Source organism: Indicator indicator, chromosome 17 (genome assembly GCF_027791375.1).
Source record: "Indicator indicator isolate 239-I01 chromosome 17, UM_Iind_1.1, whole genome shotgun sequence".
In the NCBI taxonomy this organism is placed as follows: Eukaryota; Metazoa; Chordata; class Aves; order Piciformes; family Indicatoridae; genus Indicator; species Indicator indicator.
Window position 1 is genome coordinate 5,236,681 of NC_072026.1, and position 14,087 is coordinate 5,250,767.

Genomic DNA, 14,087 nt, shown 5'->3' on the forward strand with positions numbered 1-14,087 from the left:
TCACATCTGACGTGTCCTGCTCTGAGTGCTTGATGTCAGTGCTGGGCAGGCTCTGGGGGAGGCTTCTTCCCTCCTGCCCTGCTGCTGTTACCAATCACAGCTCCCCACTGGTGCCCTGTCCTTGCAGAACCAGAGCCTCTCCCCCATGGACCTGTAAGAAGAGCTTCAGGCTTTTCCTGCTCAAAAAGCAGCAGTGCTGATCCTCCCAGCAGCACCCCCAGCCCAGCACACACAGATCCCATGCTCACCCTGGTCCTTGCTCTCAGTAAACGGTAGGCTCAACTGCCTAGGACATAAGGACATCAAATATTGACATGCACCTGTAACAGCAGCAATGTTCTTCCAGCAGAGGGGGAAAAGGATTGACACCTCACCCTGGTGCTCCTACCAACATGGATTAACTCACTGGTGCAGACACACAGTGTGCACTTGCAGCCCAGGCCAGTGGCATCCAGGAGAGGTGATTCTGCCACTTGGCTCTGCTCTGGTGAGACCTCACCTGCAGTACTGTGTCCAGCTCTGGACAGGAGGGACATGACCTGATGGAGGGAGTCCAGAGGAGGGCCTCTGCTACCAAGGACAGGCTGAGGGAGCTGGGGGTGTTCAGCCTGCAGAAGAGAAGGATCCAGGGAGACCTAATAGCAGCCTGCCAGTACCTGAAGGGGGCTACAAGAAGGCTGCAGAGGGACTGTTCCCAAAGGCCTGCAGTGACAATACGAGGGACAATGGTTTGAAATTAGAGAAGATTTAGACTGGACGTTAGGAACAAGTTCTGCACCATGAGGGTGGTGGAACACTGCAGCAGGTTGTCCAGGGAGGTACTTCAGGCCCCAATCCCTGAAGCTATTGAAGGTCAGGCTGGACAAGGCTCTGAGCAACCTGCTCTAGAGGAGGATGTCCCTGCTGAGTGCAGGGGGGTTGGACTGGATGACCTTAGCAGGTCCCTCCCCTTCTTTAATTCACTCCACAGCCATACAAAACACCTTTCTTTGTCCAAGGATCCCTTTGGAATGCCTACCTGCTTTAGGAGAGGCTCCCACCTACACAGCCAGACCTGGGTAGCACCTGGACAAGGCCATTCCTCACCTCCAACCATGGGTACAGGAAGCACAGCACTTGTAATCCACACACAGGGCTGCCCACAGGCCTTTCAGTGCACTTTAATTTATAAAGTTGAAACAAAGAAGTTCTTTTCATTGGTATTAAATAGATCTTGTTAGAGCAGACTGCATTAAACCAGGAGACACTTCTACACTAAATGATTGCTAGGAATCAAAACCCAAATAAAATCATAGAATAGCAGATAGGAAGGGACCTCTAGGATCATCTGGTCCAGCTTTTCCTGGTAAAAGAACAGTCTAGACAGAAAAAAAACCAGCCCTTCACCATACAACCAGTACATTTCTGCCTCTTCTTTCAGGTTAAAAGCACCTCTTGAGTAAAAGCTTCATGGACCAGCTGAAAAGTCAATCTAGTTAATACAAAAGTAATTTTCTCCCCCCTCATATGAGCCAAGAGCAATGAGACAGAAAGTAATCATGAGACACATATCCATGTTAGAAACAAGTGAGGAAAAAAGCTGGGACTTTTAATTCCTCTTAAAACCAATTTCCCTTCTTTTCAAAGAGACAGTGCATCAATTAAATGTGACTCCAATTACCTTCAAGGTCTAGTATCAGCTTAAGTCACAAGACACTACAGAGACAGAATTCCAAGGATTTCTCTAAAAGGAGGGTTAAATTCTTGTGCTGCAGGAAATAATGTTTGGCTCAAAGAACCCCATAGTCACCATCAACAGCTTTTCTATCTACTTCCCTTGAGTATTTTTCAGCTTCATAAAGCTAAAGCAGTGTTTAAACAAATTGAAAACTGTGCACTTGAAAAAGAGAAAAAAAAAAAAATCACATTCCACACCAGTAATAATTTAATGGAAGTTTTCAAATTCCCCATTTCCATCAGATTCCCATGGACATGAAACACTGCAGCTCCTCCTGCAGCACTTAGAGCAGCTGTGGGTGTAGGTGTTAAGGGGGCAGAAGGAACAGTGTCAGCCTGGCACATCCTTCTGCTGTGCAGCAAAGCTGGATCCCTGCTGACAGCAGTTTTTTCCTTCCCACTTCTCTGTGCTCCCAGAAATGCAAAAAATGCCCTTTTAATCTGCACATTTGGGAATTCCCATCCCAACTGTCAAACATCTACAATGTTTATAGCAGAAACTGCACTTTTCAGATATAAATTCAGCAAGTTTGCACCTCAGCAGGGCTCACACAGACCCATTTCAGGTCTCTCTGCATCACTACAGGAAAAAGGAACTAAAAAGCTGCTCCTTTTCAGGAAAAAGTGACATTTTAAGAGCAGCTTTTCTCCCCTATATGTTTCAGAGCTCCTCCCCTGGATGCTGCCAATAACATACAACATAAATAATTCCCATAGTTTTCAAAGAGCAGCTGTCTAGGTCTCAGCCCCTGTGCTGAAATTTAAGTGACATTGTACCCCTGTAGGTGGTTCTCCAGGCAGGTGCACAGAGCACCTACAGGGAGCAGGAGAAAACTTCCTCCCCTTTCATAAAAAAGAAGTAAGCAAAAAGAAAAAAAGAACCAAACCCCCAAACCTCTAAGTACCAAGAAACCATATGAAATTCATACACATTTATGTTTGCAGTGCTGTCCATACAACTAACCAAATGAAGTCTCACACAAGCAGGTCAGACCACAACTCATCTCCTACTTTACAGCAGCCACCACCTTCAACATGATTCAGTTTTCCTTCTCCAACCTGATTTAAAACTTCCAGGCACAAGCCCTGGTGCTGGATGTTAGCACCCAAACATCTCACCTATTGAAACCTGGACTCACTTCACACCCCAGCTTTGTTTTTTAACACATACAGATGCTTTAGCAGGTACTCTCCAGACAATTTTCCACTCTCAGTACGCTAGGACAGATAAATTTCTCCTGCAAACCAGTTCTGTTTCTCCAGGACTTTTACCTCTCTAACCTATGGTCACATGAAAAGCTGTGTAACTACCCCATGTAAACAAACTCCATCTCAGCAAATGGGTGGATCAGTGGAACTGTGGTGTCAAAGGCATTTGGCTGCAACACTCTTTCTTAACACATGAAGGGACAAAACAAACAGACAAAGCAAAGGCAACTCCCTTCTGCCCAGCTCCTGTTACCTGTAAAATGGACCCAACTGAGTTTTTGCACAGCTCTAGTTTCAAGGTGAGAGCTCACAGCCCTGTGATGTGCTTTATATACATTTCTCTGCTCTAGAAGGGAATGGAGTTGAACACATTTCTTCCTTACCCAACACCTAACAGCAGTTCTTATTTCATAAGGCATATTCATCCTCAGTGAGAATCCAGGCACAGCAAGGACTCTGCCACCTCATGCCATCCTGTGGCTTCCTCTTCACCTACCCAAAGCCTTGCTCTGTTTCTCAGGGGAATGGTCCTTGTCACAGCTGGCATTTTTTATTTAACACAACTGAAGAGCAGAGCTAAATAATAAAAAAAAAAACCTCAGCAGCTGGAGCTCTGCACCCTTCGAAAAGAGGGACAGACAAAGGACCCATTTGTGCAGTTCTCTGGCTTTATCCCATAACCTGCCTTTTCTTTTACAATACCTCTATATATAAATTAGAAAGAGATAAAGCCAAGGATTAACTGCAGCAGTGTTCATGAACAAACTCCAGTCTGTTATCACAGAGTCTCTTCTGCTGGGAGATCACTGAGGTGTGAAGGTGAGAATCATCCAGCTGATGACGAAGTAGAAGAGGAAGATGGGGTACACCACGAGAGCTTTGCGGTTGGGAGGCTGACTGTCTGCCAGGAAAGCTGTGGATGCTGGAGAGAGAGAAAAACACTTGAGAGATGAACAGCAGCAAGAGCCCAAGGCCCACTGAAGATGGTAACAACTCTGAATGACAAGCTGCATTGCCTTCAACACAGGAAGGACATGGACCTGATGGGGCAAATCCAGAGAAGGGTCATGAAAATGATCAGGGGCTGGAACACCTCTGCTGCGAGGAGAGGCTGAGGGAGCTGGGGGTGTTCAGCCTGCAGAAGAGAAGGCTCCAGGGAGACCTAATAGCAGCCTGCCAGTACATGAAGGGGGCTACAAGAAGGCTGCAGAGGGACTGTTCCCAAAGGCCTGCAGTGACAATACGAGGGACAATGGTTTGAAATTAGAGAAGATTTAGACTGGACGTTAGGAACAAGTTCTGCACCATGAGGGTGGTGGAACACTGCAGCAGGTTGTCCAGGGAGGTAGCTGAGGTCTTATCCTTGGAGCTATTCAAGGTCAGGCTCAGCAAGGCTCTGAGAAACCTGCTCTAGTGGAGGATGTCCCTGCTGACTGCAGGAGGGTTGGACTGGATGACCTTTGGAGGTCCCTTCCAACTCAAACCATTCTATGTTGGAAGAGAACAGCATAATCCATTGCCCAGTACCAACACCAATTTAAACTTTATCATATAGAAAGATAATTGATGAACATTCTATAACAAAAGTCAGACTTACAGATTAAGAAAATAAACAATGCAAGTGCATCTGTATAAAAATCAGCACTTTCTAAGGGTATTTATAACAGACCACAGATTAAAAATGTCAGTGGTCTCACATGGGCTTCAATACTAATTTATCTTCCTTCTGCTGGAAGCAGCTTGCACCATGGCCAATTAACAGGAGCAGAGGCAGAGGCTGAATCTCTGCCAACTCAACAGCTGAAGAATTATTTCTACAGCACTTCACAGCCTGGGAAACACCTGAAACTGCAGAATCCATCCCAGTTTAATATCCAGCACAACGTGTGGAGCCCCAGCTCCTTAGGCATTCCCACTACTCAGCACACACAGAGTGTTGTAACAGAAGAGGTACTCACCCAATGTTGACCACCCAAACATGGCTAGGACTACAATGAGACGTATGATGAAGCTGATGGTCCCAGAACCTGCCAGCAGGACCAGCCTGCACACCAGCATGGCCACTGTCAGAGGCATGACGCAGTAACCCAGCACACACAAGCTCTGAAAAAAGGATCTGGAATGGAGACAGAAACGGGGGAGAAGCAGTCAAACCAAGCAGTGCAGGAGCTCCATGGACAGGAGCATTCTAAGCACTGCTAAGCTCACCACCACTCACATAGTTCCTCCAAGCAGCTTGGAGTTTAGTGTGATGACAACAGCACCGAACCAGATGATGACAAAGACCTCGGCGAACTGGGGCCCTCCATCATCTTTACTATCTGCTGATCCACCCTGCAGCATCCTGTGGCAGTGACAGATAAAAGGAACCATTTGCAATCAGTGACTGAGGTTTTGTAGGCTTGGAGCAGAGGACAGAATAGGAACCCCAAAACTTAACTCCAGTGAGGCTGCAGACTCATTTTTCAGCTGTTTCCTTATTTTTAGTAGTATCCTCAGTTTTGTATAAGAAAGGAAAATGATTGTGGCTCAGCCGAGGGAATTCAGCCTCTTTACCTGTTTTGAGGACTGTGTAGGACACAGAGGAGAATGAAACCAAAGGCACCAGGCTAAGATGAAAATTAATGCACCTAAAGTCTGCTAACTTCTCAGAAAGGCTTACACTAACTACAGGATACAAGCAACACAGTGGAGCACCCAAAGCTCCTGGGAGCCACCACCATCTCCTATCTATGATCTCCTACAAATTTCTTCCCAACAAGTTTCCCTTTTTCCATAGCTTCTCCAGGATACGTGCCAAGGACTCTGCAGCTTTTAGACAAAGGTTTTGGTCTGCAGGTGAGGACCAAAGTTGGCCAAATGCATTAGAATCAAGGACACCCCCCAGTAAAATCACTCCTGGAACAGCGGACTAGAAAGAGTTCGCCCTCAAATCCTGAGTTTAAAGAAGGGAGGTCCTAAGCTTGAAGTGGCTCTTACAGAAAAACCTAAACAGGCAGCCCTCTGCAGAGGACCAGAGAAGGATCATATAACTTCAACTCAACATACATAAACAGAAATGTTTCATTTCTCCGACAGAAAAGATTATAAACCCCCAAATCTCCCCACTCTAAGTACTTACAGAGCAAGCGAGACACAAAGCACCAAAGGGCCCCAGAGATCCCCTGTGAGGGAAAAAAAAAATTCATAAATATCACAGAATGATGTCCAGTTTGATTTTCTTGTGTTTAATAAAGCACCTTTCCCAACTCTCAGTGCATCAGTTTGCACATTCTGCTTCCTTACAAATTTCTTACCAAGCATCTTGTGCCATGTTATAGAATCATAGAATGGTTTGGGTTGGAAACGTCCTCCAAAGCTCATCTAGTCTGACCTCCCTGCAGTGACCAGGGGCATCCCTGGAGCCTTCTCTTCTGCAGGCTCCCTCAGCCTGTCCTTGTAGCAGGGGTGTTCCAGCCCCCTCATCATCTTTGTAGCCCTCCTCTGGACCTGCTCCATCAGGTCCATGTCCTTCCTGCGTTGAGGGCTCCAGAGCTGGATGCAGTACTGCAGGTGAGGTCTCACCAAAGCAGAGCAGAAAGGCAGAATCACCTCTCTTGATCTGCTAGCCATGCTTCCTTTGATGCAGCCAAAGATGCCATTGGCCTTCTGGGTTGCAAGTGCACACTGTCTGCTCATGTCCAGCTTCTCACCCACCAGCACCCCCGAGTACTTCTCTGCAGGGCTGCTCTCAATCTCATCTCCCAGCCTGTATTGATACATAGAATTGCTCTGACCTAGGTGCATGATCATGCACTTTGCCTTACTGAGCCTCGTGAGATTCTCCTCAGCCCACCTCTCCAGCCTGCCCAGGTTCCTCTGGATGCTATCCTGTCCTTCAGGCCTATCAACTGCACCACTCAGCTTGGTATCATCATTTGCTGAGGGTGCCTCAATCTTGCTGTTGATATCATTGATGATTTCACTGAATGGCACTGGTCCAAACAGACCCTTGAGGGACACCACTTGTCACTCGTGTCCATCTGGACATCAAGCTGTTAACTCTTTGGACACAATCTATAACATTATCTCTTCTACACATATTCCACTTTCAAAGACCTTTGCCAGCCCTCTGATTTCTCACGTTTACTATTCATCAGTCTACAACAACAGGAAGAACATGGTACATGCACATGGTACAAGCACTTCTGAATCCCTGCTCCCCTGAACTTTCCTCTTCCCTGCTGCCAAGGTATCCTTTCAAGATTCTGAAAGTCTCCCTCATACTCACAGTCTCTGAGGAGTGCACTGCTCTTCTTGGGATACATGACATGGACAAATTTCTTCCCAACAGCCTTCAGATCTCTCATCTGAAACAAAAGAAGCAGCACCTTCAGAAACATCACAGTTCAAACTGAAACCTGCAAGATGGAAGTAAAGAAGTACTGATTGTGAATCTAAACAGGGCCCAACTCCAAAATTTCTTCAGCATCTTCTGCAACAAACATCACCCTCCTTTTCTGCATTTAACAACACAGTGGTTTATTCTTTAATAACATCCAATTAAGAACAAGAATTTGTTTGCTCCTCTAGACAAAATAAAACTAATGAAAAATCCTATTAGTCAGGAGAGTTTTCTCCCAAGTTCCACCTCACATCTTTAGCTTTGCAAAGATTTTGAGGTCACAGAGAAACTTTGGGATAGTAATTCAGATTTTTTTTTGACCTACAAGAAGCTAATTTAAAAAATAATCTCTAAATTTATAATGAAGCATAAATCAAGTGGAGCTATGCAAAAAATAGAATCACAGAATGGTTTGGGTTGGAAGGGACCTCCAAAGGCCATCTAATCCAACCCCTCTGCAGTCAGCAGGGACATCCTTCACCAGAGCAGGTTGCTTCACCAGAGCCTTGTTGAGCCTGACTTCGAATAGCTCCAGGGATAGGGCCTCAAATACCTCCCTGGGCAACCTGTTGCAGTGTTCCACCACCCTCATAGTGCAGAACTTGTTCCTAACATCCTCTTCTCTAATTACAAACAACTGCCCTTTTTCCTATCACTCCAGGCCTTTGCAAACAGACCCTCTGCAGCCTTCTTGCAGGCCCCCTTCAGGTACTGGGAGGCTGCTATTAGGTCTCTTTTCTATACCAGTTGTCCAAAAATATCAGCAAAACACATGTTTTACCAGAGACTCACAATGGTATCCCTAACAGGTTCATCCAGTGTGGAGAATTCTTCATCAGGAGAGTGAGATCCCACAGGAACAGTAATCTGCCCTTCCACCGGAATGTCTTCAGATATTGACACATCTGTGAGACCTGGAAACTAAATGTTTTTCAAAACCTTTAGAAAGAGAAACACAATCCAGATGGTGTTTACTTGAAGTGTATTTCAGCTGGTCTTAGAATGAAAACAACTGCTCAGAAGTCAATGATACAACACTTAACACAGTCAACAGAGCCTTGCCATTGTCTGCCTGCTTCACAGCTCAGTCTAAAGAGCTGAGTAGATATGTACAGACAAAACATTTCTGTCTTCCTCAGTAACGTACATAACCTGCTTCCTGTGTTTTATTTAGCCAGCAATAACTAACGGAAGTAAAAGACTTGTTTGTGTTTTTTTAAGTAAGTTAACGTCTGACAGCTGTTCAACCACACCAAAGCACACAGGGACGCTGTCTTTCATGGACTCCGTGAGGAAATAACTCAATGAAAAACTGCCCAGACATCTGCAGGCCGAGCACAAAGCCAGGCCTGTTAACGAAACGAATTCTTCCTCGCAGGTGGAGGAAGATGGAAGCAGAGGGAGCGCAGCCCGGCCAGTTACAGAGTGAACTCGGAGCAGACAGGGCAGGCGGTGAGCAGCAGGGAAGGAGCAGCGGGAGGCAGACTGCTCCCCGTCAGCCCTCGGCCTCCGGCCCCTGCCTGTTCCCCCTGCCCCTGCGTAGAGGCCGAACGCCGAACGCCAAACGCCAGCGGCCCGGCCGGCCCCGCCACCCCGGCCGCAGCCTCCTGGTGCCCTGAGCTTCCGCTGCGCCGCCGGGCCCGCTGCCGCCCAGGCAGGGGCGAGGCGGGCCGCGGTCTCAACCCTGCAGCTGAAGACAGCCGTCCCCTCCAGGAGCGCCCGGGAACACCCACCGGCCCCACTCACCAACGGCCCCCCGGCCACACTCCCCTCGGCCGCCGCCATCTTGGCTGCCCTGGCGACGTGGAGGCCGCCTGTGACGTCATCGCCGAGCGCGGCGGCCGCCGCTGAGTGCCGTGTCGCCAGGGCGTCCGTGGCAACGCGGGGCACGGGGCCGCCTCCTCCAACTCAGCCCCGCCGGCAGAGGGCGCCCTCGCCGCGCCCGGCCGGTGCGGCCCGGCCACCCCCTGTCGCTTTTTTGTCCCTTCTGTGCCCCTTCTGTGCCCCTTCCGTGTCCCCTTGGTCCTCGCCAGCGAGCAGCGAGGAGCAGCTGAGACTGAGCAATAATGGAGAAACACTGTGGGGTGCTGCTCAGGCCCAGCCCCGCCGAACACGGAGCAGATGCTCCTAGAGGATGCACATGGAGGACAGAGAGGTGGCTGGGGCCAGGCAGAACAGCTTCAACAGGAGCAAGTCCTGCCTGACCAACCTGGTGGCCTTCTCTTATGGAGTGATTACAGCAGTGGGCAAGGGGAGAGCGAAAAATGTTGTCTACTTGGACTTCTGCAGGGCCTTTGACTTGGTCCCTCAGAATGTCCCTCTCTCCAAACTGGGGAGAGATGGGTTGGATGGGGACACGGTTTGGTGGATGAGGAATTGGCTGGATGTCTGCACCCAGATGGTTGCATCAATGGTCACATGGAGATCAGTGGTGTCTGTCAGGGGTCTGCACTGGGGCCACTGCTGTTTAAAATCATCAACGACACAGTGGGATTGAGGCACTCTCAGCAAGTCTGCAGATAACACCAAGCTGAGTGGTGTGGTTGACACGCCTGAAGGACAGAATCCATTCAGAGAAGTAGGTCCCATGTGACCCTCATGAGGTTCAACAAGGCCAGATGCAAGGTCCTGGGTCAGCGCATCCCGAGATGAAGGGATGGAGAGCAGCCCTGTGGAGAAGGACTTAGTGGATGAAAAGCTGCACATTCCCCAGCAAAGTGCGCGCTCAGCCCAGAAGCCAACCGTGTCCCAAGCTGCATCCCTGGCAGCATTGGCAGCACATGGTGGGGAGGATTCTGCCTCACTTTGCTCAGACCCCACCTGCAGTGCTGGGTCCAGGTCTGGAGTCCTCAGCACAAGAGAGGCATGGACCTGTTGGAGTATGACCAGAGGAGCCCACTGAAGTGACTGAAAGGCTGGAATTCCTCTGCAATAAAAACGGGCCTGTTGTGAGAAGACAAGTGGTGATAGTTTTGAACTAAAAGAGCAAGACTTAGACTGAATGGAAGGAAGACGGTGTTTTATGCTGATGGTGTTGAGACCCTGGCCCGGGCTGCCCAGAGGGTTGGTATTTGCCTCATCCCTCGAACCATTCCAGGTCAGGCTGGATGGGGTTCTGCTCACTGTAGATGACCTCTAACGGTCCCTTCCCACCCGAGCCATTCCATGTCTCCATGACTCCCCGAACTACAGCTCCCGGCAGCGGCGGGGCGGCCGGAAGCGCGGGAGGGCGGGGGTCGCCTCATCGCAGCGCCCTGCCCGGCCCGGCAGCTCGGCGATCCCGGTGGTCCCGTCGCCGGCCCGGCGCAGACGGACAGGCCGGGGAGCGGCTGTGGGCCGGGGCAAGCCCCGCCTGTGCCCGCGGGGCCAGGCCGGGGCGGTGCCGGTGCCGGCGGGGCGGTGCCGGTGGGGTGGGGCGGCGGCATGGCCGCGGTGCGGGGCTCCCGGGGCCGGGGCAGGGCGGGGTAACCGTGTGGGCCCCGCAGCATCGCGGCGGGGCTGGCGGCGGGAGGGCCGGCGGCGGGAGGAACGGCAGCGGCGCCATGGGGCACCCGCCGCTGGAGTTCAGCGACTGCTACCTGGACAGCCCCGACTTCCGAGAGCGGCTCAAGTGCTACGAGCAGGAGCTGGAGCGGACCAACAAGTTCATCAAGGAGGTGATCAAGGACGGCAACGCGCTCATCGCCGCCATACGGGGTGAGCGGCGCCGGCGGCGGGGGTCGGCCGGGGGCTCGGCGGCCTCCAGCCGTGGGGAGCGGTCGGGGACCGGGGGCCGTGTCCTGCTCGTCCCCGCCTGTGCTGGCGAAGTGCCGGAGGTGCTCCGGGGATGGGGCCTCTCCAGGGCTGCTCCGGGAGCACCCGGCGCCTCTGTGCTGGGCTGAGCAGGATTTCTCCTTTTGGAACATTACCCTGCAGACGTGGTTCTGGAAGCCCACCTTCGGCTCGGCTTCCACGGAGCTTCATGTCCCCTTATCCCGGTGCTTGGCAGCTGCCTTTGTCACTGACATCGCTCCGGGGTGGGCTGGCAGGCCACAGGCACCAAACTCTGCCTTCTGCCATAGCTGGGTGCCCATCCAGAGCTGGCATTGCATGGGGACATCGAACTCCATCATCTGAGTGAGCTGGGCTGACACCACCAGCATCACAGGGCGCCAGCTGCTGAGCCGGTTGAGCTTTCACAGGCACCACCTTCATTTAAGGCAAATAATATCCTGTTTGGAGAAAGTGCTCCGTTATTTTGCTTCACCAGGGAACGGGTGGAGCATGGCTGGGGCAGCACCGGTCACTGCTCACCCAGCCCTGCTTCCCTGGGGTGACTGATGTGAGCTTGGGAGGGCACCACCTTAGTCCTTGTTTTGTCTTTTTCAGCAACGATGAGAGTTTTTCCCAATTAAATGTCGATTTCAGTGACTTTGAGGGAGTTGCTTGTTCAGAAATACCGAGACCATCAGAAGTACCTGGGCCAGGTTGTGCCACCTGAAACCACACAGTCCTGTGGTTTAACTCTTTACTGACCTCTCCTTCTGTTTAGAATTCGTTTTTCCTCCAAGAGCTGTAGATAGCTTTCCTTGTGTCATATTTCATGTCTTCTCTGCTTGTATAAAAATATGGTCAAAAGGGCATGACAGCAGGGCAGCTGCATTCAGGCCCAGTGAAGGCAAATGAAAACATCAGCAGGGCAGGCTCTGCTCATACGCTGTTTTTCTTGCCAGCTGGTTGGTTTTCAGTTGGTATTAATCGGGTTAGCTGCTGCTCTTTTGTTACAAATAATTCAGAGCTTCCTTGTTATTGAGGCCGTGGCTGGAATAGCCCATGTTTGCCCATCTGGAAAACAGCAAAGACAAAAGCTAGTGTGACTGAGAGAGCAGATATCACAGAACTGTAAGACCCTGAAATGTGCTACCAAAAAAAAAAAAAAAAAAAACCAACCCCAAATCTCTGCTCAGCCCAGGAAAAAAAAAAAAAAACACCACCACCAAAACCCACTCAACCAACAACAACAACAACAAAAAAAAAAAACCCAACAAAAACCCCCAAACAACATGAAAACCAAAGGGATTTTAACAGGGCTGCTTGTTAATATAAATGCTTTGCTTTTTTCTTCATTGCCTTGCTCAAAACTGTTTCTGTTTTTGATGTTTCCAAACCCCTGAGCTGTGCTCGGAGCAGGGATGTGAGGGGATTTTGCTGGGTCAGCAGATGCATCCCAGTGAGGCTGGCCAAAGAGGAAGGGGAGAAGTAGAAGGAAACTGAGTCCATCCATACAGCACAGCTAACCCCCTAGAACTGCAAACCCCCACATTTCTTCCCTGAAATGCTGTGGGGGTGGTTTTGTGCTGGGTTCTGTTTAAGAGTGAGGCAGGGGCAGGCTGCTGGACGTGGCCGAGAAGGGAGCTGTGGGGAGTACCCACCCTGGGCTTCCCTCAGCCCCCTTGGATTCACTCTTTCCCCTTCAGGTAACAGATGATTTGAAAACAATTCTCGACCTTCCTTTCTGAATCCTGTCCATGTGGAACTTGGATGGGAATTTGGGGCTCCTCACTGTCTGTGCCCAAAGCCGCCTGGGCTGATGGCTGGTAAACCAGAGTGGGCTGATGGTTGTTTCAGCCCTTGGGCAGTACTGTGGGATGGATCTGGCCCTCAGCAGCTGGGAATCGAAAGTGCAGGAGAGAGACTGAGATCCCTTTGTCAGGGACAGAGGGTTAATTACACTGGGTTGGACCTGTCGTCTGTGCAAGAGGTCCTGCCCCCTGCCGTACCGTTTCCGTGGCACTCTTCAACCCTTGGCCAAACCGTGCCGAGGTACTGACTCACTGGCGGAGCACAGACCTCTGGTGGTGTTACAGATGTGGATGTTGTCAGTGTGCATGCTGATTAATTAATGAATGAACTCCACCATGAGATTTAAAGCAAATCAAGCCCCCATTTTGCTCTGGCTCCGAGAGCCGCCCAGCACCTGCTGTCTCCAGCTGGCGAGCTCTGCAGCCGACACCGTGATGGAAACTGCTGAACAAAAGCCTCCGAGCAGCACAGGCTGGGTGCAAACAGCACATCCACGTGAATTGTGCGAGTCAGCAACACTCCACACAGGCTCCCAGGGAACGAGGAGCAGGGAAATGGGGTCTGCTGTGCTTTAGGTGATCTGCCATAAACACAGCCCACAGAGACTTAAAAACCAGAGACTGCTCAGACTTATCTTTGATTTTTCATTTGTCCTCAGCACAAGGACATTAACCTGTTGGGAGCAGGTACAGAGGAGGCCACAGAAGTGATGTGAGGGTTGGAACCCCTCTGCTGTGAGGATAGGCTGAGAGAGTTTGGGTTGGTCAGCCTGGAGGAGAGAAGGCTCCAAGGAGACTTTGTTGCAGCCTTTCTGTACTTAAAGGGGCCTGTAAGAGAGGTGGGGGCAGACTTTTCAACAGGGACTGTTGTGACAGGATAAGGGGTGATGGTTTGAAACTAAAACGAGATTCAAACTAGATAGAAGGGAGAACATTTTTACCCTGAGAGCGGTGAGACGCTGTCCCACATTGCCCAGAGAGCTGCTAGGTGCCCCATCCCTGGAAATATCCCAGGTCAGGTTGTATGGAGCTCTGAGCAACTTATTCCAGTCAGAGATGTCCCCTGCTGACTGTAAGGCGGTTGGACTAGGTCCCTTCCAACCTAAAGCAGTCTGTGATTCTGTGTAATAGGGGGAAAAGTGAGCACAGCTTTATGTGGAGTGCTGCAGGACCTTCAGTTCATGTGCTGGCTGAGGAGGGACGTTTTTGAGTTGCCT

General features: G+C 50.4%; 2 protein-coding genes across 2 annotated transcripts in view; one reads left to right on the plus strand and one right to left on the minus strand.

Annotated features, from left to right (window-relative positions):
• Positions 1 to 3,577: 3,577 nt before the first annotated feature.
• On the minus strand, positions 3,578 to 9,115 carry YIPF6 (Yip1 domain family member 6). The gene is made up of 7 exons (XM_054388693.1): positions 9,056 to 9,115; positions 8,102 to 8,230; positions 7,196 to 7,274; positions 6,047 to 6,089; positions 5,144 to 5,269; positions 4,884 to 5,041; positions 3,578 to 3,847 (listed from the first exon to the last, which is right to left on the minus strand). Exons 1-7 carry the CDS (start codon positions 9,092 to 9,094, stop codon positions 3,729 to 3,731), a joined length of 693 nt encoding a protein of 230 aa, XP_054244668.1. The 5' UTR covers positions 9,095 to 9,115; the 3' UTR covers positions 3,578 to 3,728.
• Positions 9,116 to 10,851: 1,736 nt separating this feature from the next.
• The window catches only part of OPHN1 (oligophrenin 1), a 72,342-nt gene continuing 69,106 nt past the window's right edge, over positions 10,852 to 14,087 (plus strand). Inside the window, exon 1 of the mRNA XM_054388742.1 lies at positions 10,852 to 11,005. Coding sequence (XP_054244717.1) covers positions 10,852 to 11,005 — 154 coding nt within the window. The remainder of the gene's footprint in view (positions 11,006 to 14,087) is intronic.